The 26,018-nt window shown below is 41.4% G+C and overlaps 2 protein-coding genes across 4 annotated transcripts in view; both read right to left on the reverse strand.

Annotated features, from left to right (window-relative positions):
• LRP6 (LDL receptor related protein 6) overlaps positions 1-26,018 on the reverse strand; it is a 177,566-nt gene that overhangs the window by 32,072 nt on the left and 119,476 nt on the right. For all 3 annotated transcript variants that reach the window (XM_061125031.1, XM_061125030.1, XM_061125029.1), the window contains exons 9-15: positions 25,192-25,481; positions 23,452-23,678; positions 20,862-21,046; positions 19,895-20,221; positions 6,288-6,490; positions 3,979-4,190; positions 2,942-3,132 (exon numbers count right to left, since the gene is read on the reverse strand). In XM_061125031.1, coding sequence (XP_060981014.1) covers positions 2,942-3,132; positions 3,979-4,190; positions 6,288-6,490; positions 19,895-20,221; positions 20,862-21,046; positions 23,452-23,678; positions 25,192-25,481 — 1,635 coding nt within the window. The remainder of the gene's footprint in view (positions 1-2,941; positions 3,133-3,978; positions 4,191-6,287; positions 6,491-19,894; positions 20,222-20,861; positions 21,047-23,451; positions 23,679-25,191; positions 25,482-26,018) is intronic.
• LOC133043280 (SUMO-activating enzyme subunit 2-like) lies at positions 7,106-9,409 on the reverse strand. Its single transcript, XM_061124110.1, has one exon. The coding sequence runs from the start codon at positions 9,374-9,376 to the stop codon at positions 7,505-7,507; it is 1,872 nt and encodes a 623-aa protein (XP_060980093.1). The 5' UTR covers positions 9,377-9,409; the 3' UTR covers positions 7,106-7,504.

Here is a 26,018-nt window from a genome sequence, read left to right on the forward strand (position 1 = left end):
TTAAGAGTGGAGAAATGAAAAAAAAAAATTTTAGAAAAAAAAAGCTAATTCATTAAAGTATCAATAATGTTAGTGTTTTGGATTTTCTTTTTTATTTTCTAAACTGTCTAAAGAACATGCATCACCTCTATTAAAAAAATTATAATAATCCTAACTGAAGAAAAAAGAGAAAAGGAAAAGTAGGGGAAAAAAATCCACTGACATATTAGTAAGGGCTAAAACATGGATATAAGTAACTATTAAACAAATGAGATGGGATATAAGAGATACAGGTGATCAGTTAAAGGAAAGAATATACTATGCAAGGTGTGTGCATGACAGTTTGGAATCAAAGAAGACATAATGGAAGGGAGTCTTTTGAACCTGAAGAGAGAACTTGTTTAGTTTTTGAAAAATTACAAATACATTGAAATATATAAAACTTTAAATGATACAGAAATACTCTTAACACATTAGCATGCTGAACTTTTAAACCTTTCTCAAGATATATTTGCTTGAGTATTTTTCAAGGAATACACAAACATATATGTTTACAATAGTATATACATATATTATATGTGTAATGTATATATGTATACACATGTATGTCTCTCTCTGTATAGGATATATTGCATTTTTGGAGGCAATCTGCCAGTGTATACAGTGTATGTGCATATGCATGTGTGTGTGTGTATAATATAGTTTTAAATTTTTTTTTTCCATTTATTTTTATTAGTTGGAGGTTAATTACTTTACAATATTGTAGTGGTTTTTACCATACACCGACACGAAACAGCCATGGATTTACATGTGTTCCCCATCCCGATCCCCACTCCCACCTCCCTCTCTAACCCATCCCTCTGGGTCTTCCCAGTGCACCAGCCCTGAGCACTTGTCTCATGCATCCAACCTGGGCTGGTGATGTTTCACCCTTGATAGTTACTTGTTTCAATACTGTTCTCTCAGAACATCCCACCCTCGCCTTCTCCCACAGAGTCCAAAAGTCTGTTCTGTACATCTGTGTCTCTTTTTCTGTTTTGCATATAGGGTTATCGTTACCATCTTTTTAAATTCCATATATATGCGTTAGTATACCGTATTGGTCTTTATCTTTCTGGCTTACTTCATTCTGTATAATGGGCTCCAGTTTCATCCATCTCATTAGAACTGATTCAAATGAATTCTTTTTAATGGCTGAGTAATATTCCATGGTGTATATGTACCACAGCTTCCTTATCCATTTGTCTGCTGATGGGCATCTAGGTTGCTTCCATGTCCTGGCAATTATAAACAGTGCTGCGATGAACACTGGGGTGCACGTGTCTCTTTCAGATCTGCTTTCCTCGGTGTGTATGCCCAGAAGTGGGATTGCTGGGTCATATGGCAGTTCTATTTCCAGTTTTTTAAGGAATCTCCACACTGTTCTCCATAGTGGCTGTACTAGTTTGCATTCCCACCAACAGTGTAAGAGGGTTGCCTTTCTCCACACCCTCTCCAGCATTTATTGCTTGTAGACTTTTGGATAGCAGCCATTCTGACTGGCGTGTAATGATACCTCATTGAGGTTTTGATTTGCATTTCTCTGATAATGAGTGATGTTGAGCATCTTTTCATGTGTCTGTTAGCCATCTGTAAGTCTTCTTTGGAGAAATGTCTGTTTAGATCTTTGGCCCATTTTTTGATTGGGTCATTTATTTTTCTGGAATTGAGCTGCAGGAGTTGCTTGTATATTTTTGAGATTAATCCTTTGTCTGTTTCTTCATTTGCTATTATTTTCGCCCATTCTGAAGGCTGTCTTTTCACCTTGCTTATAGTTTCCTTTGTTGTGCAAAAGCTTTTAAGTTTCATTTGTTTATTTTTGCTTTTATTTCCAATATTCTGGGAGGTGGGTCATAGAGGATCTTGCTGTGATTTATGTCAGAGTGTTTTGCCTATGTTTAATAAAACTGTGCTTAAATAAAACTAAATCTTAATAACATTACACAATTTTAAAAAATCATCCTTCTATGTCACTACACACCTCATCTACTGAATAATATTTCACACACTTAATATACTCAGATGTATTTTTTTGTACATATTACAAAGAATGCTCAGCAAATACATCCGTTGTCTGTAAGACAGCTCTCTGAAACGGAAGTGCACCAGCACATTTCCCTCTGAAAAGGTTCTACAAATTTCACTTCACAAAAGTATATGAGAGCATGCCACTTGTTACCTTTCTGGCCAATGCTAGGAATAATCAACTTTATATTTTATGGCTCTCATATAGTGTATTATTTTAATTTCATTTCCTTGATCATCATTAAGGCCACACAGAGTATTTGGACTTCAGAAACTGGGGGTATGGGAACAACTGTGATTGTAAACAGAGGATTACAGAGAAATGAAAAAGTACATTTGAAGATCAACAAATTATTTAATTTCATTAAAACACATCAGGAATGTTAAGATCATTTGCATTTAACGATGAGTTTGTGAAAGACAAATACCAACTGAAGCATTCAACCAGACTTTTTTCTTTGGGTTATGAGACTACCCTCGAGGGTTTTTCAGTATGGCAGTGACATGATTAGAAACCATGCTTTGGAAAATTAATTCAGGAAGAGTGTGTAAACTTCCAGGGAGGAGAAATCAACAGGGAGGAGACTAATCATAGGCTGGAATTCAGGCCAGAGATGATGAGAAGTAAAGTAGAGTGGAAGAATTAGAAGAAGAGAAGAGGTGCATTAGAAACATACTATTTACAGAGCCCAAATCAAGAAAATTGGCAAGTTTTTAGATAACAGATGGAAAAATCATGTTGATGGTTAAAGAAAAAGTGCTTCCCAACCTACTTGCTGCTGACTACTCTTAGTGAATAAAACTGTAAAGAAATGTGTACAATACAACAGAAGGAAAATACAAATGCTATCAGTGAATCATCTCAAATATTGAAACAGAAATAATATTTCTTGGGTACCTGAGAGATCACTGCTTTCAATTCGCCGGAGATCTGAATCAGCCCAGAAGAGTTTGCCTAATCTGCTATCAAGAGCTAAAGCAATTGGTTTACTTAAACCACTGAAAAAGAGGACTTCCCGTTCTGTTCCATCTAAAGCAGCTCGTTCAATTTTGGGAGACCTTTCCTGAAGATTGGTAAAATACATATACCTGGAAAGAAAGAGGAAACTCTAAGTTTACTAAAATAAGAAACCACACAAAATGAGAATATTTCTGTTAAGATAAAAGGAAGTAAAATAGTACTAAGTGTAATTTTTTAAGGTTTTAGAGTATATTTTAAAGATCATGGAATACATTTCTTAATTTCAAAAATAGTAACAAAGGTTGCACAGAATTTCTTAGGGAGTTAACTTCCAGGAATTAATAAAACAAAATGTTAGACACAGGCACACTTATGCTTTTGGAATAATATGATAAATAAAAGATAATAGCAGTAATCAGATTTGGACACAAACTTTTAAATTTCTTTTCTAGTCCATTTCATAACTGAAAATAAAGTCATATATGAACTATTTCTTATATTTAACTTCTTCAGTTCATCTCTTTCCTGTAGCTCTTCTGAAGTAAGCTACTTTCCTTGCTGAATTCCTTATCATTCATTCATATTAAATTAAGTACTATTAATTGAATGCAAAGCTCTGTATTAAAGACATACTAGTTCTTACCATAAAGGAACCTAAAGCCGAGAAAATATAAGCCTGAAAATAATCAAGTATAAGGTAAACTGGAAAGGACTAAAGAGGCACAGATATAGACTAGTGGGCATTTAAGAGAGGAGGACGTCACATTTGGAGGAGGGTGGCACAGGGGAGATCAAGGGGAAATTAGTGGAGGACGACTTAGTTCCAACAGTTCTGGAGGTATGGGTAGAAACAACAGATAAAGCAGTAGTGACTAAGGAAGGACATTCTAGGCAGAAAAACAGAGAAAGCAAGAATATAAATGGGATATATAGGAAAGCTGATGAGGGTTTGAGATTCCCTGTTGGTAACATACCCTTTTTCTGGGTTTACCACAATGGCTCGAGGTCTGTCTTGCTCGCCCTTTAACACCACTCCAATTGATCTCCCATCTAATCTCGTTACATTAATGACATTGGTGGCCTCACAAGTCCAATAGATGTAGCGGCTATAAATATCAATGCTGAGGTCATAGGGCTGGATTTCTAGGTTCTGATTCGGAACTGAGCTCACAACCACAGTAAAGCCCTAAGGAGAGAAAAAGAAACATACACAGAACATGAGACTCCAAGCCAGACAGCCCTGGGATTACTCACAATAATTACACGTATGTGGTCACACACCTGAGTGGAACTCCCAAGTCTCAAGGGACATTTCTTAGTGAACATTTCAAATGTTCCCTTGGTTATTATGACATAAAGCAGAAGAGAGACAGAGGCTGTTTTAGTTGCTCTAAGAACATGAGAGTGCATTGATCAGAGATGGGAATGAGAAGGTGGCAGCTGCTTCCTATAAACTAGACACAGCTGTGGCTAGAAGAACACTCTAGAAATGCTCTAAAGCAGTGGTGCTCAACCAGGAGCAATTCTGCATTTGCAAGTGCCCCTGGAGAAGGAAATGGCAACCCACTCCAGTATTCCTGTCTGGAGAATCCCATAGACAGAGGAGCCTGGCAGGCTACAGTCTAGTCTACGGGGTCGCAAGAGTCGGACACGACTTTTCAACTATACCACCACCTACCAGGGACACCGGTCAATGTCTGGAGACATTTTTGACTGCTAAACGTAAGGGAGTATAACTGGCTTTTAAAAGGGCAGAGGCCAGTGCACGCGTGCTAGTCACTCATGTCCAGCTCTTCGCAATCCTTTGGACTGTGGCCTGCCAGGCTCCTCAGCCCATGGGATTTTTCAGGCAAGAATACTAGAACGGGTTGCCATTTCCTTCACCAGGGGATCTACCCGACCCAGGGATGGAATCCGTGTCTCCTGCATTGCGGGTGGATTCTTCACCTGCTGAACTGTCGGGGAAGCCTTGCTAAACATTCTTTAGCCTTGCTAAAATATGATGTAAAGGTCAGACCTACCCCACACAGAATTATCCAACCAAAAGTATCAATAGTGCAGAAGTTGAGAATCTCTGTTCTAGAGACAACAGCAGTTAGTCAGGGTTACAAACCACATCTATCAGTCATGTCCTCTAATCCTCAAATCTAACCCCTCAAAACAATTATTAAAAAAAAAAACAAAAAACACCCCAGCAAAAAACAGGCATTGTTCATCTGTTTTATCTGAATGAATGGTATTTTATTTACTCAGCATCTCCAAGGTAACACTCCTTAAATGAGGCTGTCTCATTTATTTGCTACGTCCCTGGCTATATAACAACGGTTACAATCTCTATCAACTAGTTATCAGCCAATCAGTCCTGGCCTACACAGTGTACAGTGCATCTGTAACACACAGCTAAAACTATACCTTAAATGATCTCTCAGCAGACCTAAATACATTATCTCCTTGCTTATTTTTGTCAGATATAAAAAAAAATTAGCAATCTAATTTTCATACATTAAAAATCTAACTTAATATTAGTGCTACAAGGAAGATGACAAATAATTATTTACAGTGATCCTGGTATAATACTGCTTGGACACAGAAAGAAAGCAAAGAATTATGGACAGTGGTGTGTGACTCATGATTAGAATGTAAGCACAGATAAGATGTGTTGATAATATTTTCATTGCTATGCCACAGACACCAAGTAATATTTACAAAACAAAAACAAAACCAAAAACCATTAGATTAATAACAACATATCTTAGATGCTTTTAATTTTACTGAGATTGTGTTTTATGTTTCCCATTCTCTAAAACTTTTAAATAATAGTTACTAGTAAAAGAACTATTATTTATAGAGTACCTACTGTGTAATAGGTAATGGGCTATGTGCTTTACATTCCTTTTACCTAAAAATTCATAAGAATCCTAGTGAGTGACAGAGCTGAGATTAGAACCAACAGTCTATTTGCTTTCAAAGTTTCCAACACTCCATGTAAATGAAACAAAAAATATAATGGAATATAAATGGATATGGGTGGCACTGACAAAGTCATTCTAATATATGAGCAGAAGTTATTTTAATACAATACAATCTTCATTTCAATGGCATTAGCAAACAACTGTTTACTCAAAGATCATTTAGGAGGGAAAAAAAGCTGCCAGGTTCAGAATTCCAGTTTTACACACACACACACATACACACAAGCAGAGTCATGACATAAGCAAAATAGGATGGTTGGTTGGTCCAATAACCACAGAAGAACTGGATTTTGAACTGAGCCCTGGATTACCTGGCTGCCATCTTCTTGTGCTTTTCGGATCATGTTTTGTCGTGAGTCAATCCAATAGAGTTGCTTGTCCAGGGGGTCATAGTCAATGGCCCGGACATTCCGAAGGCTGTGGATAGGAAGGATGATGTCAGGGCTCTGCTGTTCATCAATCACCATGCGGTTGATGGCACTCTTCTGACTGAAGAGTAGGAAAGTAGTTGGAGCTTAAAGAGAGAAAAAAGCAAATATGAAACAGTTATCCTAAGTCTCGGATCACTGAAAGATTTGATCAGCCTGTTGTCTGTATCTCACAAAAAACAGACATGTATGCTGAAGACATATATGAGACAAAGCCCTTTGGAATGCCTCCAGAACTCTTAAAGGAAACACTGATCACACTCTGGTTACTAAACCAGTTATGAATTTACGCCATGACACAGCCAACTAGCCAGTTTTTCTCTGTCTTGTCCACAGTGGCATCATCACAGGACACCTATTTCAATGAAGCATTTTTTTTTTTTAAACAAGTATGCAGATGTCATTTATTTGGTCCGCAAGTATAGTTGTATTTGAGTTTTACAAAACATCAAATATAAATGACCTGAAACTGTAACAATACACAAAAATTGGCTTCTTACACAGACATACCAGGCAGTATAAGCTGAAAACTTGAGTAAATTAACAACTGTTTTACATTAATATACATAGTGCCAGTTAACATTTAAAAACAAGTTTCAATGCATAGCACTTGATACTTCTTTGAATCTGTTTCAGTAAGTTAAGAGTATGAAAATGGTTAGATCTAGGCTAAAAATAATTCTTCTTCTAACCAGAAATAAAGGCATAATATTTATAACCAGGTATCAACTTTACTAAACCACAATATTTTAAAACTGTTAAATGATACCTAAGGGTATTTACATTAAAAAGGCAACATGCATTGTGTTGTTTCATCTCATGGACTGGTTATGCACACACTTTGTTCAAAGGGTTTTAAAACTATATTCCTACTTTCAGTACAGCAGACTGCAATGTTTCTAATAGTTCTAGCAAAACGAATGCTTTCAAAGGGAGCAGAATCATCTTCAAGTCACTGGTGTCAATTTTTTCCCTTTGGAACAAAGGACATAACAAATAACCTGGTTCTGCCCAGAAGGCCTTAATGGAGTAAGAGGTTCCGTTCAGAGGCACTTCTGTTCAAACTAATGCTATAACCTCATCAAGCTCCTCTGCCTGCTCTATGCGTGACCTTTTCGCACTGACACTCTCTCACCTAGCTTCCTCTTGCAACTTCTTTCGTCTTCACTGATATCAGCATTATTTGAGGGACCTTCTTCATCCGAATCAACTATGAGCACATCATCTTGCTCTTGTGCTGTGGATGTAGAAGGTTGAGCTCCGTCGTCGCTGCCACTGGTTATGCTTTTGGCAGCATCTTCAGCTTGCTTGGGCCCCACTTTTTCTGGGGCATCACCAACAACTTCAAATTCAACATCCTTTCCTAGGTCTTCACTGTGAAGGACGTTGATCAATAAAGTGTAGTCCTGAAGGAATGCTTGAAGTCGGCTCCCATTTCTAATTCCAAATTCTGACAATTTCTTGTGATTATTAGCTTCTGTCTCTCCCTCTTCTGAAGATATTAGGATGATTCCTTTTCCATCTTCAATTTGGACATCAGGTGCTACCATAGCAAATTTTTCTTTCACAATCTTATCTTGTAAGGTGAGAACAGTAACTTTATGAACATTCAGCCGCACAGTCACCTCTGGCTTGCTGGCACATACATAACAGTTAGGGTTGGGAGCATCCAGCGCATAAGGCACAAGAAACTTCTTTCTTGGGTTTGCTTGTTTATTCAAAAAAATTGTTCTACACTCGTCTATTTTTCCTGATAAAATCTTCAGTCCTTCCAATACTATCAACCCAGCAATCACTGCATTAGTAGTAGCGATAGCAGAAATAATGTTCCCTGCCATTGATTTGATATCGAATCTGCTCTTGATATTCATACTGAAAATATGCATCCTGAGATTTGCAACAGAGGTGACAAAATCCATTGCAGATGGGGCATCCTTGTCCCATATGAGCTCAGCTCCATCCCCCTTTTCTGCTAAATGAACTCTCAAAGTCTCAATGCTTTTTGAAAAAAGACACTCATAGCTCTTGACATCTAGAACCTGCTGGTCTTTCAGACCTAACTGGGGTTCATTTTGTTGATCTGATGCACCGGTTTCTTCTCCTTGAGTTTGCACTTCAGCCCAATCCAATGGAACTGGAGGTTTCCTTTTCCGCCATAGTCTGTCCATCGTCAATCGATACCTGATATCATCTTTAAAAAGCTTGGTAAAAAGTTTAACTGGATCATATCCAGTTGATTTAGCCCATTCCTTGGTGGAAATACGTTTAATTTCACCATCTTCACTAGATGCTCTGGCTCTGGCTTCGGCTTCCATTGGTTCCCAGGAAGCTTCAGGGTCAGTTCTGTCAGGAGATACTACTTGATCAGCATCTTCTTCTCCAAACAACTGGTTGAACAAATATTTCACCCAGACAATGCAATGAATAGATTCTGAAGGTGTGTTATGAATTGTACAGCCAGGAGAAGTTCTCTGGGTTGGTTTGGGATGACATTCGTAACACTCGGTCACACCCTTTTTGATAATGGTTACTTGCCCAAGATAACCAGCAGTTCCACTCTCAATAAGAGGGACATCAGCTGCTAGACACATTCTATTAACATGGTTGCCGGCAGCTCTGTTATCTAAAGCATTCATAACCAATATAAATTGTCGAAAAAATTCCACATTATAGTCAGGGTTCATGATGCTGTCATGGTAGGCTATGATATTAGCTTTCAGGTAAAACTGCAGTACACTCTCTTTGGCAACCTGGGCCTTTGATCTTCCAGCATGTTTCTTTCGAAACAAAAACTGCCTGTTGAGGTTGCTGACATCAATAGTATCCAGATCAATCAGGTCGATGTGGGAGAAGCCAGTGAGCACGAGGTTTTTGAGGAGCTCGCAGCCGGTGCCGCCCGCCCCCACCACCAGGACCCGGCCCCCGGCCACGGCCTCAGCCAGCTCCCGGGGCAGCCCCCGTGATAGTGCCATGGCGGGATGACCACGAGCCGTGGCGGAGGCGGAGGCGGGCTCAATGAAGCATTTGACAAACAAAATTCCCCTGTCTACCAAGTAAATAATCCTAACTCCTCCATCACCTATCTTTGTGGGTGAAAGGAAGTCTGGGTCTCCATAGGTCAGAAAAGAGACTTCAAGATTGGTTTTAGTCTCAGTTCTCATATGATTTAGTCACTTGATCTTAACTACAACCTTCAACCTCCTTGGGTCAAAATTTACTCAACTAGAAGGTTATAGTTATGCTATCCTGCTCACTGAGTTGCTACAAGAATTTTATAACATAAGTAAAAATAAAAAGGTATTATGTCAATTGTACAATGTTGTTGTTTAGTCACGAAGTTATGCCTCTTTTACAACCTCAAGGACTGTACCCGCCAGGTTCCTCCCCATGGGAATTCTCCAGGCAAGAATACTGGAGTGGGTTGCAATTTCCTTCTCCAGAGGATCTTCCTGTTCCAGGGATTGGACCCACATCTCCTGCATTGGAAGTAGGATTCTTTACTACTGAGCCACCAGGGAAGCCCCAATTGTACAATACCTGAACAAAAAAACTATAAGGCATTATACGAAAGTCAAGTAAAAATAGCTTTTGTTTCTTATTATCAGTAGTGGCAATAATAAATGTGGTGTTAGTAGGAATGAAACAAACCCTCATGGGTTGTAGATATAGGCTTTGTTTTACATTGTGGGGATGGAATGGTTGCAAGGAGAGGGAACCATTAAAAAAAAAAAGTCACATGCTAAGTTGATGCCTGACGCCTATGAAAACAGGGAAATGCAGCCGAGACATTTCCCTGTCCCACGGACTAGGCCTCTGATTACTATGCAGTCATCTTTAATGGAGGAGAGTATCTAGAAAAGAACACCATCTGACAAAGCCACCAAAAACTTCAAAGTCTAACAGTCATTTTTAAAATCTTCATTAAAATAAATGAAAAAAATCCCCAAATTATACTCTCTTCTCTTGTTGCTCAGTCATCACCTAAATCCAGCAGAATTTTGTCCTTATCAGTGATATAAACATAAATGGACAAAACAGAACTCCTTGCTTTATCTCTCCCTAAACCCCATTCTTCACAGTGCCCTTACTTGTGGTTCCCAGGTTGATGTTACACCTACACCCAAATGTACATCAGCTTAAATCTTGAAGAAATCATGGCTTCTCATAAAGAAACTTGGTATTCACAACTCTGAAATTCTGCTTTAAGCTCACCACTGGCTGAAAGTCCATTACTAGCTTGGAAGATTTAGAAAATATTTCAATGACTCCACTGAACTCTCCATTATGTAGACTCCACAGCACACTGATTTAACAGCTTTTAGCAATTTTAGTAGAAGCAACACCTTACGTAGTAAGAATACATGTCACAACAGAATAGGTAACAAGTCTCCCATTTTTAAAAAAAAAAGAATTATTCTTTGGCAGTACTACTTCCTTGTAAATCAAGAAAATAGAAAAAAAAAAGGAAAAAAAGGGAAAAAAAAAGGTCCTGAATAGTAAGCTTCCAACAAGAGAGCATATTAAGACATACAATGAAACTCAGAAGAAAGACCCCACAGTTTTAGCTACCAAATTTTCCTGCTTGGGAAATAATCAATTAAATATATATTTGGTTCCTAGTTATGTTTCACTTTGTACTGTTTTTTTTTTTTTCTTTCTGAGTCAAATTTTAACCTTTAATAAGCTTTCACGATTAGGTGTTCTAGAAACATAGATGATGACAAAGCCAAATATGGCTCCAAATAAATACTCATTTCAAAAAGTCTATGGATGACATTAATTTCAGGTGGCTAAATATTTCCAGGAGAAAGCTGATGTTTCGAGTTATTTACAAAAGGGACGAAGAATATACAGTTTTGCAAGCCTAAACCCATGCTGATTTATGTGGCCTGGAACCACCATCCCCTCATCTCCTGCAAAAGGGTTTCCAGACGGTCCTGTCGGGCTGCCTCAGTGCTGTACTCCCACATGCAGGAGCTGGAGGAGGAGGTGTAAGCAGGCAGGAGCTTTTTAGCTCTCCTCTGAAGACACAAGTTTTCGCCTGATGCTTAAAGAAAGGTTCCACTCTGGAGTAAGAACACTGTAAGTGACAAGCCCAGGCCCACGTTGGACTGTGACATCTCTGAGCTATGCCAAAGGTCTCGAGTAGGGACTGAAATCCAGGCCACACCTAGGTAGCCAAGTCAAGAACCTGGGCAGCTGCATGTGCCCAGAGGAAACACCTTTTCTCAACCTGCACAAAGCTGCCAAAGAGGCCAACTGCTTCAGTACTGAACACAGGATTACACAATGTGGCCTCCTGCTTCCTCTCTGACTTAATTTCTTTACACTCTGTTCCAGAGACACTGGCCCCCAGGTGTTTGTCCAACATGCCAGACATGTTTCCCGCAGGGCCTCTGTATTTGCTGTTCCCCTCTGCTTGACAGGTCTTCTCCCAGAGAGCCAGCACAGCTCATTTCCTCACCTCCCTCAGTTCCTGACACAGTATCACTTTTATGCCAGGACTTCTCTCATGATCCTATTTAACATCAAGATCCTCCTACTCACCCTTTCCTGCTCATAATTTTCTCCATAACACTCATCTCCATCTACCTCATGATATAGTTTACTTATTTAGTTCAATATCTATCCTGATGGACTATAACCTCCAGAAGGGCAGGGATTAATATCTGTTTCATTCAGCGATACAGTTTTCATTGGCTCAAATAATGCCCAGTGTGAATTACCTGTTCAGTAAAAATTCACTGAAAAAATACATGAGTAAACAAATGAAGAAACAAGCATGAGATGACATCAGTAAGGAGAGCCCTATAGCCATGATTTTGAAAGAAAATAAAATTATTTCCAAGAACTGGGGGAAAAAAAGAAACAAGCATTTACTTAGAACCTCCAGCATGCCACACATCATACTAAATGTCTTCTAGTCCCCCAAATAATTCCACTTTACAGGTGAGCAAACAGAATAGTTAACTAATTTTTAAAGAAAGGTTAAGTAATTGTTCCCAGGTCACAAAGCTGCTGAATGGAAAAGCACCTGTTTTTCCAAATCCTGTCTTGCTTCTTCGTTCTTCTACTGAACAATTTCTTGAATGACTACTATTTACCCGAAAACTATTTTAGGCACCTTAGATATACATCAGTTAAAAAACAGGAAAAAAAACTGCTTCATGGAATTTATATTCCAATAAACAGACAGTAAGTAATAAACATAATAAAGACGCCATAGTATATAAGTAATGAATTACATAGTATACCGGAGAGTGATTAAGAGTCATGGGAAAAGAACTGTACCTAAGGGTACTGGCAACGTGAGACTGGGTGAAGGAGGACTTGCAACTTTAAATAGGTCAGATTAGGTCTCTCTGGGGAGGTCACGATTAAGTCAAGACATGAAGGTGAAGTATATGCATGCAAATATTCGCAGGAAAACATTCCCAGTAGAGGAACTATGCAGTACCACAGTCCTGAAGTAGGACTGGCACATGTGAAAAGAGCACTGAGGCTAGTGTGGCTGCCATGGAGAGACAGAGAGAGAGAACAGTAAAAGCTGAAGTCAGAGAAGCAAGGGAGTGGGGAGGCTGTGAAGGAACAGATCATGCAGGAACTTGTAGGTCATTAGAAGAATGAGGTTTTTACTCCTTGTGAAACAGAAGATTTTGAGCAGAGAAAGGCCATGATCTGATTTAGCTTTTGAAACACAGGTCCAGGAGTAAACAACACAACGTTAGAAAACTTTCTGAGGGTAAGTACTTTGTGTTAAACTTCTCTTGTAATCTTCTTTGGGATTTAATACACCTCTGCGCAAATATTAAATAATACACATTATAAAAAAAGAATACAAGGACAGGAAGCCTCTGGAAACACTGCTGATCATCTCAGAAATGGCCCAAGACAGACATCAGGGACACTCAGCAGTGATTTCTCATAGCCTTCATTTACCAACTAGAACATTCTGGTATAAACATCCCAAACAATGACCTCAAAAGACCTTTCCATATTCTTCTATCTCCATCCTCCATCACTTCTTACCCCTATTTTCTCCTTCCAAAGTCAAACTCCTTAAAAAAAAAAAAAATCTACATGACACACACACTATCATCCCCTTTCTGGGCTCCATTCACTTGTTGATCTATTTCCATCTTTTGCTATTACTTTCCTGAAATTACTTTCTTTCAGGATTACTAACAACCACCTCACCCAAATATCCAGTGGATAATTTAGGCTTCCCTTACTCAACCTCTCAGCAGCACTCACAACACAGACCTACTCTGAAACAATCTTCTCTCCCGCCTTCTGGGTCCTATCCTTTGGCCTCTCTGGCTGCTGCTCCGCAATGTCTACTGAGAACTTTCCCTCCTCAACCAGAGCTCCTGAGGTTACCAGACCCCTTCTTTTCTCCAGACCAGGAACTGGCAAACTATGGCCCACAGGGTACATCTGGCCTGCTGCCTGTTTTTGTAACCAAGTTTATCAGAATTGATCCAATTTTAAAAACATATCATCTGTGGCTGCTTTCACATCACAGTGGACAGGGCTGAAGAGGTGTGTCAGAGACTACAGGCTTCACGAAGCCTAAATATTCACTCTCTGTCTCATTAAAGAAAAAGTTTGCTGACCCCCAGGTATATATATTCTCCCTAAGTGCCCATTTTAAATACATGCTGGCATTTCTAAAATTTATGCCTCTAACTTCACTTCTTCTCTGAGCTAGAGATTCCTCTATCCAATTACCTATTTAATGTTTCTATTTCCCACAGGAAAATCAATATAAACCTGACTAAAATTACTTCTTAATTCTTCTTGAAAATTAATCTTTCCCATTTATTATCAACTGCTCAAATAAAAAATCTAGGCATCATCCTGCTTCCTCCCTCTTCTCCTTCTTCATATACAATCCATTGACAAGTTCGGTTCATTCAAAATACACCTTGAATCCATCAACATCTCTGCACAACTTCCATCACCCCAGTTCAAACTGACCTGCATTATCACAGCAGTCTGACTGACCGACCTGCTTCCACTTATTTTCCTCCTCAAATCCATTCTCCACAGCAATCAAATCATGCTATACTTTACTCAGTTTTCATAGCAATCCTACAAGGTAATTACTATTACTATTCCCACTGTCCAAATAAGAAAAATTAAAAGGCTTAAAAAATCTGTGACTTGCTTTAGTAAAACACAAACTAATGTGTGACAGAGACTGCAGATCATTCACCTATAAACTGAAGTTCCTTCTTTTTCAGAACTCAGCCTTGTGTGAGAACACGAAATCCTTGCCTAGGTGACTCCTATACTTTCAGGCACAGAATACAGTAATTTCAGTCATTCATTATATCCAATGTCCTACAGCAGTTGTTACCTTCTAACATAGTGAACCATACCCTATCTTTCTCCTATGAATCTACATTTCCTGATCTAATTCTCTATTTCTTCATCGTATCTACCAATTTCTAATTTGTTCTCATGTATTCAAAAGACATGGACCTTCACATACACGTGAGTCACAAATCAGGATTCCCCAAGCCAACAATGTTTTGTTATACACTGTGTCCTGGTGTTCCAAGCAGAGAGAGAGAGAGAGTGTGTGTGTGTGTGTCTTTGTGCATGTGAACCCAGACTCGTGGCCTGGTGTTCCAAGCAGACTGTGTGTGTGTGTGTGTGTGTGTGTGTGTGTGTGTCTTTGTGTGTGTGTACCCAGACTCGTGGCCTGGTGTTCCAAGCAGACTCTGTGTGTGTGTGTGTGTGTGTGTGTGTGTGTGTGTGTACCCAGACTCGGGGCCTGGTGTTCCAAGCAGACTCTGTGTGTGTGTGTGTGTGTGTGTGTGTGTGTGTGTGTACCCAGACTCGGGGCCTGGTGTTCCAAGCAGACTGTGTGTGTGTGTGTGTGTGTGTGTGTGTCTTTGTGTGTGTGTCTTTGTGCTTGTGTACCCAGACTCGTGGCCTGGTGTTCCAAGCAGACTGTGTGTGTGTGTGTGTGTGTGTGTCTTTGTGCTTGTGTACCCAGACTCGTGGCCTGGTGTTCCAAGCAGACTGTGTGTGTGTGTGTGTGTGTGTGTGTGTCTTTGTGTGTGTGTACCCAGACTCGTGGCCTGGTGTTCCAAGCAGACTGTGTGTGTGTGTGTGTGTGTGTGTGTGTGTGTCTTTGTGCGTGTGTACCCAGACTCGTGGCCTGGTGTTCCAAGAAGACTGTGTGTGTGTGTGTGTGTGTGTGTGTGTGTGTCTCTGTGCGTGTGTACCCAGACTCGTGGCCTGGTGTTCCAAGCAGACTGTGTGTGTGTGTGTGTGTGTGTGTCTTTGTGCGTGTGAACCCAGACTCGTGGCCTGGTGTTCCAAGAAGACTGTGTGTGTGTGTGTGTGTGTGTGTGTGTGTGTGTGTGTGTGTGTGTGTCTTTGTGCGTGTGAACCCAGACTCGTGGCCTGGTGTTCCAAGCAGACTGTGTGTGTGTGTGTCTTTGTGCGTGTGAACCCAGACTCGTGGCCTGGTGTTCCAAGCAGACTGTGTGTGTGTGTGTGTGTGTGTGTGTGTGTCTGTGTCTTTGTGTGTGTGTACCCAGACTCGTGGCCTGGTGTTCCAAGCAGACTCTGTGTGTGTGTGTGTGTGTGTGTGTGTGTGTGTGTGTACCCAGACTCGGGGCCTGGTGTTCCAAGCAGACTGTGTGTGTGTGTGTGTGTGTGTGTGTGTCTTTGTGTGTGTGTCTTTGTGCTTGTGTACCCAGACTCGTGGCCTGGTGTTCCAAGCAGACTGTGTGTGTGTGTGTGTGTGTGTGTCTTTGTGCTTGTGTACCCAGACTCGTGGCCTGGTGTTCCAAGCAGACTGTGTGTGTGTGTGTGTGTGTGTGTGTGTGTGTCTTTGTGTGTGTGTACCCAGACTCGTGGCCTGGTGTTCCAAGCAGACTGTGTGTGTGTGTGTGTGTGTGTGTGTACCCAGACTCGTGGCCTGGTGTTCCAAGCAGACTCTGTGTGTGTGTGTGTGTGTGTGTGTGTGTGTCTTTGTGCGTGTGTACCCAGACTCGTGGCCTGGTGTTCCAAGCAGACTGTGTGTGTGTGTGTGTGTGTGTCTTTGTGCGTGTGAACCCAGACTCGTGGCCTGGTGTTCCAAGCAGACTGTGTGTGTGTGTGTGTGTGTGTGTGTGTGTGTGTGTGTGTGTCTTTGTGTGTGTGTACCCAGACTCGTGGCCTGGTGTTCCAAGCAGACTCTGTGTGTGTGTCTGTGTGTGTCTTTGTGCGTGTGTACCCAGACTTGTGGCCTGGTGTTCCAAGCAGACTCTGTGTGTGTGTCTGTGTGTGTGTCTTTGTGCATGTGTACCCAGACTCGTGGCCTGGTGTTCCAAGCAGACTCTGTGTGTGTGTGTGTGTGTGTGTGTGTGTGTGTGTGTGTCTTTGTGCGTGTGTACCCAGACTCGTGGCCTGGTGTTCCAAGCAGACTCTGTGTGTGTGTGTGTGTGTGTCTTTGTGCGTGTGTACCCAGACTCGTGGCCTGGTGTTCCAAGCAGACTCTGTGTGTGTGTGTGTGTGTGTGTGTGTGTGTGTGTGTGTCTTTGTGCGTGTGTACCCAGACTCATGGCCTGGTGTTCCAAGCAGACTCTGTGTGTGTGTGTGTGTGTGTGTGTGTGTGTGTGTGTGTGTGAACCCAGACTCGTGGCCTGGTGTTCCAAGCAGACTGTGTGTGTGTGTGTGTGTGTGTCTTTGTGTGTGTGTACCCAGACTCGTGGCCTGGTGTTCCAAGCAGACTGTGTGTGTGTGTGTGTGTGTGTGTGTGTGTGTACCCAGACTCGTGGCCTGGTGTTCCAAGCAGACTGTGTGTGTGTGTGTGTGTGTGTGTGTGTGTGTGTGTCTTTGTGCGTGTGTACCCAGACTCGTGGCCTGGTGTTCCAAGAAGACTGTGTGTGTGTGTGTGTGTGTGTGTGTGTGTGTGTGTGTGTGTGTGTGTGTGTCTCTGTGCGTGTGTACCCAGACTCGTGGCCTGGTGTTCCAAGCAGACTGTGTGTGTGTGTGTGTCTTTGTGCGTGTGAACCCAGACTCGTGGCCTGGTGTTCCAAGAAGACTGTGTGTGTGTGTGTGTGTGTGTGTGTGTGTGTGTGTGTGTGTGTGTGTGTGTGTGTGTGTGTGTGTCTTTGTGCGTGTGAACCCAGACTCGTGGCCTGGTGTTCCAAGCAGACTGTGTGTGTGTGTGTGTGTGTGTGTGTCTTTGTGTGTGTGTACCCAGACTCGTGGCCTGGTGTTCCAAGCAGACTCTGTGTGTGTGTGTGTGTGTGTGTGTGTGTGTGTGTGTGTGTGTGTGTGTGTGTGTGTGTGTGTGTACCCAGACTCGGGGCCTGGTGTTCCAAGCAGACTGTGTGTGTGTGTGTGTGTGTGTGTGTGTCTTTGTGTGTGTGTCTTTGTGCTTGTGTACCCAGACTCGTGGCCTGGTGTTCCAAGCAGACTGTGTGTGTGTGTGTGTGTGTGTGTGTGTGTGTGTGTGTGTGTGTGTGTGTGTGTACCCAGACTCGTGGCCTGGTGTTCCAAGCAGACTGTGTGTGTGTGTGTGTGTGTGTGTGTGTGTCTTTGTGCGTGTGTACCCAGACTCGTGGCCTGGTGTTCCAAGCAGACTGTGTGTGTGTGTGTGTGTGTGTCTTTGTGCGTGTGAACCCAGACTCGTGGCCTGGTGTTCCAAGCAGACTGTGTGTGTGTGTGTGTGTGTGTGTGTGTGTGTCTTTGTGTGTGTGTACCCAGACTCGTGGCCTGGTGTTCCAAGCAGACTCTGTGTGTGTGTCTGTGTGTGTGTGTGTGTCTTTGTGCGTGTGTACCCAGACTTGTGGCCTGGTGTTCCAAGCAGACTCTGTGTGTGTGTCTGTGTGTGTGTCTTTGTGCATGTGTACCCAGACTCGTGGCCTGGTGTTCCAAGCAGACTCTGTGTGTGTGTGTGTGTGTGTGTGTGTGTGTGTGTGTGTCTTTGTGCGTGTGTACCCAGACTCGTGGCCTGGTGTTCCAAGCAGACTCTGTGTGTGTGTGTGTGTGTGTCTTTGTGCGTGTGTACCCAGACTCGTGGCTTGGTGTTCCAAGCAGACTCTGTGTGTGTGTGTGTGTGTGTGTGTGTCTTTGTGCGTGTGTACCCAGACTCATGGCCTGGTGTTCCAAGCAGACTCTGTGTGTGTGTGTGTGTGTGTGTGTGTGTGTGTGTGAACCCAGACTCGTGGCCTGGTGTTCCAAGCAGACTGTGTGTGTGTGTGTGTGTGTGTGTGTGTCTTTGTGTGTGTGTACCCAGACTCGTGGCCTGGTGTTCCAAGCAGACTCTGTGTGTGTGTGTCTGTGTGTCTTTGTGCGTGTGTACCCAGACTCGTGGCCTGGTGTTCCAAGCAGACTCTGTGTGTGTGTGTGTGTGTGTGTGTCTGTGCGTGTGTACCCAGACTCGTGGCCTGGTGTTCCAAGCAGACTCTGTGTGTGTGTGTGTGTGTGTGTGTGTGTGTGAACCCAGACTCGTGGCCTGGTGTTCCAAGCAGACTCTGTGTGTGTGTGTGTGTGTGTGTGTGTGTGTGAACCCAGACTCGTGGCCTGGTGTTCCAAGCAGACTGTGTGTGTGTGTGTGTGTGTGTGTGTGTGTGTGTGTCTTTGTGTGTGTGTACCCAGACTCGTGGCCTGGTGTTCCAAGCAGACTCTGTGTGTGTGTCTGTGTGTCTTTGTGCGTGTGTACCCAGACTCGTGGCCTGGTGTTCCAAGCAGACTCTGTGTGTGTGTGTGTGTGTGTGTGTCTGTGCGTGTGTACCCAGACTCGTGGCCTGGTGTTCCAAGCAGACTCTGTGTGTGTGTGTGTGTGTGTGTGTGTGTGTGTGTGAACCCAGACTCGTGGCCTGGTGTTCCAAGCAGACTCTGTGTGTGTGTGTGTGTGTGTGTGTGTGTGTGTCTTTGTGCGTGTGAACCCAGACTCGTGGCTAGATGAGACGAGCTGGTACCATTCGCTCGAATAAGGTGGCAACCACTCAGTGTGTTCGGAGCCTGTGCTCTCTAACTTGCCTCCCCATCTACTTGCTATTGTTTCATATCGGCTACATTTACGCATAAGCCTGGCCTCTTGCACACTTACATTTTTCATCTTTAGCCTATTCTGCGAATTTTGAAGGACAAGGAGATTGTATTTTGTAGAGTCTCTTTGTTGTACTATTTGTACTGCTCTTTCCTTCACCATGAATAAATATGAATTATGTCTAGCACACGTGCATGTTCTCTCAAAGAAGCTATGCAAATTTTGCTATTCATATTTAATCCCCAAGGATAAAATACTTACTTTTCCTATAATATCAATTTTTTCGTAACATCAACCAGTTATCACCGAACAAAAGTAACAAACACTTGCACTTTTTCACTTTTAATCCTTCCCTTTTATACAAACAAATGATCAACTCTGGACTTTGACAACTTCTCACTCTACAAAGAATATGAACTACAGTGTTTTCAAAAGTCTGCTTCTTCTTCTAACTTTAGTTTGCATTGAGGGGGGGAATGCAGCTTACCACTGCAAGTCCTGTTGTCAGCATTCAGAGAGTAGTGGGCAGGGCATCCACAAACGAAACCTCCGACTGGCACAGCCAAGCAGAGGTGGGAGCAGTGCCCGTTGCTGGAAGCACACTCGTTCCATCCTGCCTGCCGTGAGGAGTGAAACACGAGGATGTCCATCACATAATCCAAGTGGCCCTGAATGATGGTGCGGTTTTGGCCACTGGTTTTGTTGGCACGCTCAATGCTGCGTCGGCTCCAGTCCGTCCAGTAGATGTAATCTTGGTACTGAGTTAAGCCAAAAGGATGAGGCAAGTCATCTGCTATAACTTCACGGTTGAGTCCTATTTTCAGAAAGGCAGCAGACAGGGGAGATGAAGAAAGATGTAATATGTGAGAAAGTGAGAGTCTTGTTGGCAAAGAAAAAGAAAAGGTAACATTTAAAACATTACTTTTGTAAGCAATTTAAAGTAGAAGAATTCCTTCAAAAGCAATTCTTAAACCAGACAAGTCTCCTGAAATCAATCCATCTGCAGTCTGAACCCATACCTCAAACTAATATTTTTTTGTTCTAAAAAATCACTGAGTTTGTTTAAACTCCTGTAGATGGTCTATTTTGATTGTGGTCTCATTTTCCCTTCATAAAGGTCTACAGTTCAACTCTTTTTCCTTCCATAAAAAGATGGAAATGTATATATTGTATTTTACTGCTACAAAAAGTCACTTCAGAAATATCCAGGGAATTATAAATTCCATTATAAGCCCAACAGTAATGAAATTCCACCTATTAAAGAGATATGAATCCAAGTACTTGACCCACTATTAATAAATAGGATACAATGTGAGACAGAGGATGAACCTAGACATTCATATGAAGTTTTATAAACAGTATCATATCTAACCTATGGTAAACAGCAGCCACTGATTTTTGCACAGAAAGGATTATATACTATCTCTCTGAACAAAAAAAAGAATACAGCTTACCAAGCATATTTGAAGACTCTATTAAGTTGGTGTCCAGGTCTGTCCAATAAAGCCTCCTTTTAGCATAATCAATAGTTAGGCCGTTTGCTCGTCCCACATTTGGAACTAGTGTAGTACGTTCACTTCCATCCATGGCAGCTCTGTCTATCTTAGGTTTTCCACCCCATTCAGTCCAATACATAAATCTAAATTCAAATCAATGGATATTTAACATTTCACTTCTGATTATTTGAGAGAAAGGATCATATTCATGTACTGAAAGTTATAGTAACTAAGTAAATTTAAAGAAAATATACACTAAATCAAGGAAATTGGCAAAGCAAAATCATAGCTATTAATTTTTTTCAATTACATTGGCAGTCTCAACTAAATATTTTTTCTCATATCCTAAAAAGGAAGTGAGTCAGCTTTCCTTAGTGTTTCCAATGAATCTGTTCCATCCAAAACCTAGGAATTGGAAACAAACCCATGGTTTCCTTACTGCAGCACTTGCATTTATAAAACTAATATTCAAGAAGAAGATAGCAAAGGATTAAAGCGCTGGTCTCAGAATTTGACTCACTTCAGAACAAAATACGTGTATTTCTGAAGACAAGTAATTGGAGTTTCTAAATTTTTAAAACTTACTTTCTGATTTGTGTAAATCACTCTCCCAAAAACCAAGTTGCAGCAGTACATCAAAGGGACAACTTAACAACTGTGAACTGAAGTTTAAAAGGAGAGTTTGAAATGCATTTGGTCACACTGTCCGAGGTAACATACCACCGAATCACACACACCCCTCAGTGTGTCAGCTGAGCAATGAACACTACTACTACAGTCCCTGTGAATGTCCTCTTTCAGGTTTTTCACGTTAACTGGAGAGCAGCCGCACAGTACAGACTTTTGCAGATGAGGAGGACAAGGCCCTACAAGAAGTGTAACTGATCTGTCTAATGTCTTCAAGCCAGTCATATGGCAGAGCTCGAACTAGAAGGTAATTCTCAGCCAAATGCCTTTTGGACTGAACCAGCAGTGCTAGTTTCAAGACACTTTGAATACTGGCTCTAGGAAAGTTCTCCGCATGCCATGTCTCATCAACTACCCAAACGAGACATTCACTCATCAGTCCATGAGCTGATGGTTGACTTGGTAGCAATGTATAAACACACTTTTCTGAAAACTCAAGTTGCCTTGGGCTTTGTTTGCATTTGTACTTGTCAGCTAACAGGCACGAGTACATCCCAAGAGCCAAAGAGAAAACAACTGTGGGAGAAATATCACAGTTGCCAGCAGCCACATAAACTAGAGTTCTTCATCCCAACTACTAAATTTATCTGTCTGGTAACTAATACCTAGAGTAAAAATCACTATAGACCAATCACAACATGTCAGCATAGAGACGGTGCCTTTGGTATGACTTTCTAACTACATGGCCAGCAAGCTGACCATGGAACTGACTGATTCAGGGAAACAACTTTTCAATATGGCCATGGTCAATGTGCTCATATGTTTACAAGGTTAACTTCTGCTTTTTAAAATGGAGTTATTCTTCAAAATCCAGCTTTCTTACATGATGGGTTGTTGTTGTTGTTCAGTCGTCCAGTTGTGTCCAATTCTTTGTGACCCCATGGACTGCAGCACACCAGGCCTCCCAGTCCCTTACCATTTCCCAAAGTTTGCCCAAGTTCACGTTCAGTGCATCAGTGATGCCATCCAGCCATCTCATCCTCTGACACCCTCCTCTCCCTCTGCCCACAGTTTTTCCCAGCATCAGGGACTTTTCCAATGAGTCAGCTCTTCACATCAGATGACCAAAATACTGGAGCTTCAGCTTCAGCATCAGTCCTTTCAATGAGTATTCAAGGTTGATTTCCCTTAAGATTGACTGGTTTGATCTCCTTGCTCTCCAAGGGACTTTCAGGAGTCTTCTCCAGCACCACAGTTTGAAGGCATCAATTCTTTGGCATTTTGCCTTCTTTACAGTCCAGCTCTCACAACCATACATGACCACTGGGAAGACCGTAGCCTTGATTATACAGATCTTTTTTTAAAACTTGCTAAATCATGTAAGAAGGATCATCTATCCTTGAAAAACATGTCACGTTGTAAATAAATTTATCAGAAAGTTCACTGTTTAATATCAAAGTTTCTCCAAGTTTATAATAATAAGTAATTATCCATTTTTGAATTAATGAACATTCTAAAGTAGAGCTTTTTAATGTAGTTATTTCTTAGCACACATTATCTCAGTGGGTTTACTTTCACAGGTTTAGAATCTGGTATAACTTGGGAGAGAGTGCAAGCAAATAGACTTCATGACACCTTTCAAAAGGCTGTGTACTTAGCATATAAATACAATCATTAATATTTCATTACTAACCCATTTCACTAATTTTTAGTCACCCAATGCTAATAATGACAAAAGTAAAATTCAGCTAATTATTAATTCTAAATCAGTGAAATCTCAACTAATGATTTTAAGATAAAACCTATCTATGATTTACCTGTCAGCTTCCTAATAAGCATGATTTAAAGACATCAAGAATATAATCCATAACTAGGCCACACACAATACAGTTGCAAAGAATGCATATGAAAAGCTGCTTACCCTTCAGCGGGGTCCAACGCAAGAGCTCTGGGACTATCTAGGTCTTTCCACACCAAAACTTGTCGGTGCTGCCCATCCAACTTTGACACCTCAATTCGATTGGTTCCCGTGTCTGCCCAGTACAAGTTCTTCCCAAGCCAGTCTACAGCCATGCCTTCTGGATAATCTAAGCCAAATTCTACCACGTGTTCCAGGGCACTGCCATTCATAAAGGCTCTGCTGATGGTCTGCAGAAATAAGATTAATAACCATGTCACAGGGCTTAGATACAAAACCCTAAGGTTTTAGGGGAAGATACAGAAGAGCCAAAGGCACAATTTCTCGATACAATTTCACAGATTTTAAGAGCACAGTTAAAAAAAAAAAATGACGTCAACCTCCAATGAAAACAACTGCAACCTCAAGTTTCACTGTCAATTCCGGGAGAAATTTTTCAAAGTCTTAATAATCAGAAATTTATTCTAGGAAAACAGTGGAGTGACTATTCTTGTAAAACTTATTAGTAATCAAGTGAAAAAGATGTGACCAGAGTATTGTAGATTTTTAACTGGTAGTCAGTTGCCTGACTTCCAGCTTCCTGACTTCCAACCTGGTGGCGCAGATGGTAAAGAATCTGCCTGCATTGCAAGGGGCCCAGGTTCGGTCTCTGGGTTGGGAAGATCCCCCGAAGAAGGGAATAGCAACTCACTCCAATCTTCTTGCCTGGAGAATTCCATGGACAGAGGAGCCTGGCGGGCTACAGTCTATGGGGTTGCAAAGAGTCAGACATGACTGAGCAACTAACAAACACACAGCTTCCTAAAGGTGCTTGAGAGTATGCAAAGTGACTGCATCAACTGAGGAAGAGCTCAACAACCTGATACCTTATAAAACGCATCTGACACTAATCATATCATGACCACTGTAGCTATGAATCCCCTAAAAATTAAAACAGTCATAATTCAAGCTACTAATAATAGCTCCTACTTCATGGCAAAGTGCCATCCTAAGTGTTTGGTGTACATATATTTTCTCATTTAATGCTCACAAAAGCACTACAAGATAGGCATTCTCTCTGCTCTCAAGATGAGGAAACTCACAAGCCCACACAATAAAGCATTTATTTACTCACTCATTTAACAGATTTTACTGACCATCATTACAGTCTAACTCTGGCTCTAATACGATTTTTGCATATTAGACAAAGTTTTACATAAGCTATCTAAAACAGGTCCAAAAGAATCTGGAAGAAGGAAGAATTATGCTCTAGATTTTCTGGTCAAGAGCTCCTCCTTACTGACTCAGTAAGCTTGTCAATATTTATTCTAGGCATGGGAGGGGCGGGGGAGAGAAGGTATGCTATAATTCATAATTGGCATTTTCTACCTCAGTCAGGTGTCCAAAAAAATTTTTTTTAATAAACTAAGAGTCAAGTTTCTATAAGCCATTTATGTGAAGAATACAAGTGCTTACTCTCTAGCTGAGGAAAATGTCACTTATGTGTTCTAATAGAATGACACAGAGGAAGATTATGTCTTGCAGATTTAGAATACTCAAACTATCTTGCACTAAAAACACTAGAGATACTTAACAAAATATTGAATGGGCCTTCTCCTTGGCTTCCTTTAAAATGTTAAGGGTTTTTTGTTGAATTCTTGCCCATTAAGTAATGAAGGAAGCTGATAACAGCATGAAGACTCAGAAAATCTTGAAGTTCTCCCCACTAGTCCCCAGTTTTAATATTCCAATTCTTTGGCTAACCTTGAGTGATATGTCAGTCCAGTAAATCCGGTTGTCTGTCACGTCAAAATCCAAAGCAGAAGCTTCTTTGACACCAGTGAGTGGAATGGCCACGTTATTATTATTAGTTTCCAAAGAAATTCTCCTGATGTCTGCTCTTCGTGAAAACAGAAGGAAAGCCTCTGGGACAATGCAGGTCTTCATGTCACTGATGAGTTCAAAGCCAATGGGGCAGGCACAGCGAAGGCCCTGGGGTCTATAGAGGCAGAGATGGCTACATCCCCCATTATCCTCAGCGCAGGGGTTGGAACCTAAAATACAAATTCATTATAAAAGGACACACAATCGACATAATCAACACATTTTCAATTTAAATGACTAGGCATCTCCTTAACAAAGAACTAGGATTATATTTGTCCCCAAATCTAAAGTTTCAGTTCTAATCTCACAAACAAGCATTATGAGGATTAACAGGGAATAAAAGGCCAGGAAAACTGGTGCAGACCTGCAGTCCCAGCTATGCCAGAGGCTGAGCAGGATGGTTCCAGCCCAGGAGTTCTGACTGGAGCTGCACTAGGCTGACTGGGTGTCTGACTAAGTTGGTGGCAGTATGGTGATGTTCCAGGAGCAGTGAATTGGCCCAAGCTGAAAATGGAGCAGGTCAGGAAGCAACAGCTGGAACTGGACATGGAACAACAGACTGGTTCCAAATAGGAAAAGGAGTATGTCAAGGCTGTATATTGTCACCCTGCTTATTTAACTTATATGCAGAGTACATCATGAGAAAACGATGGGCTGGAGGAAGCACAAGCTGTAATCAAGACTGCCGGGAGAAATATCCATAACCT

This window comes from Dama dama, chromosome 22, assembly GCF_033118175.1.
Source record: "Dama dama isolate Ldn47 chromosome 22, ASM3311817v1, whole genome shotgun sequence".
In the NCBI taxonomy this organism is placed as follows: domain Eukaryota; kingdom Metazoa; phylum Chordata; class Mammalia; order Artiodactyla; family Cervidae; genus Dama; species Dama dama.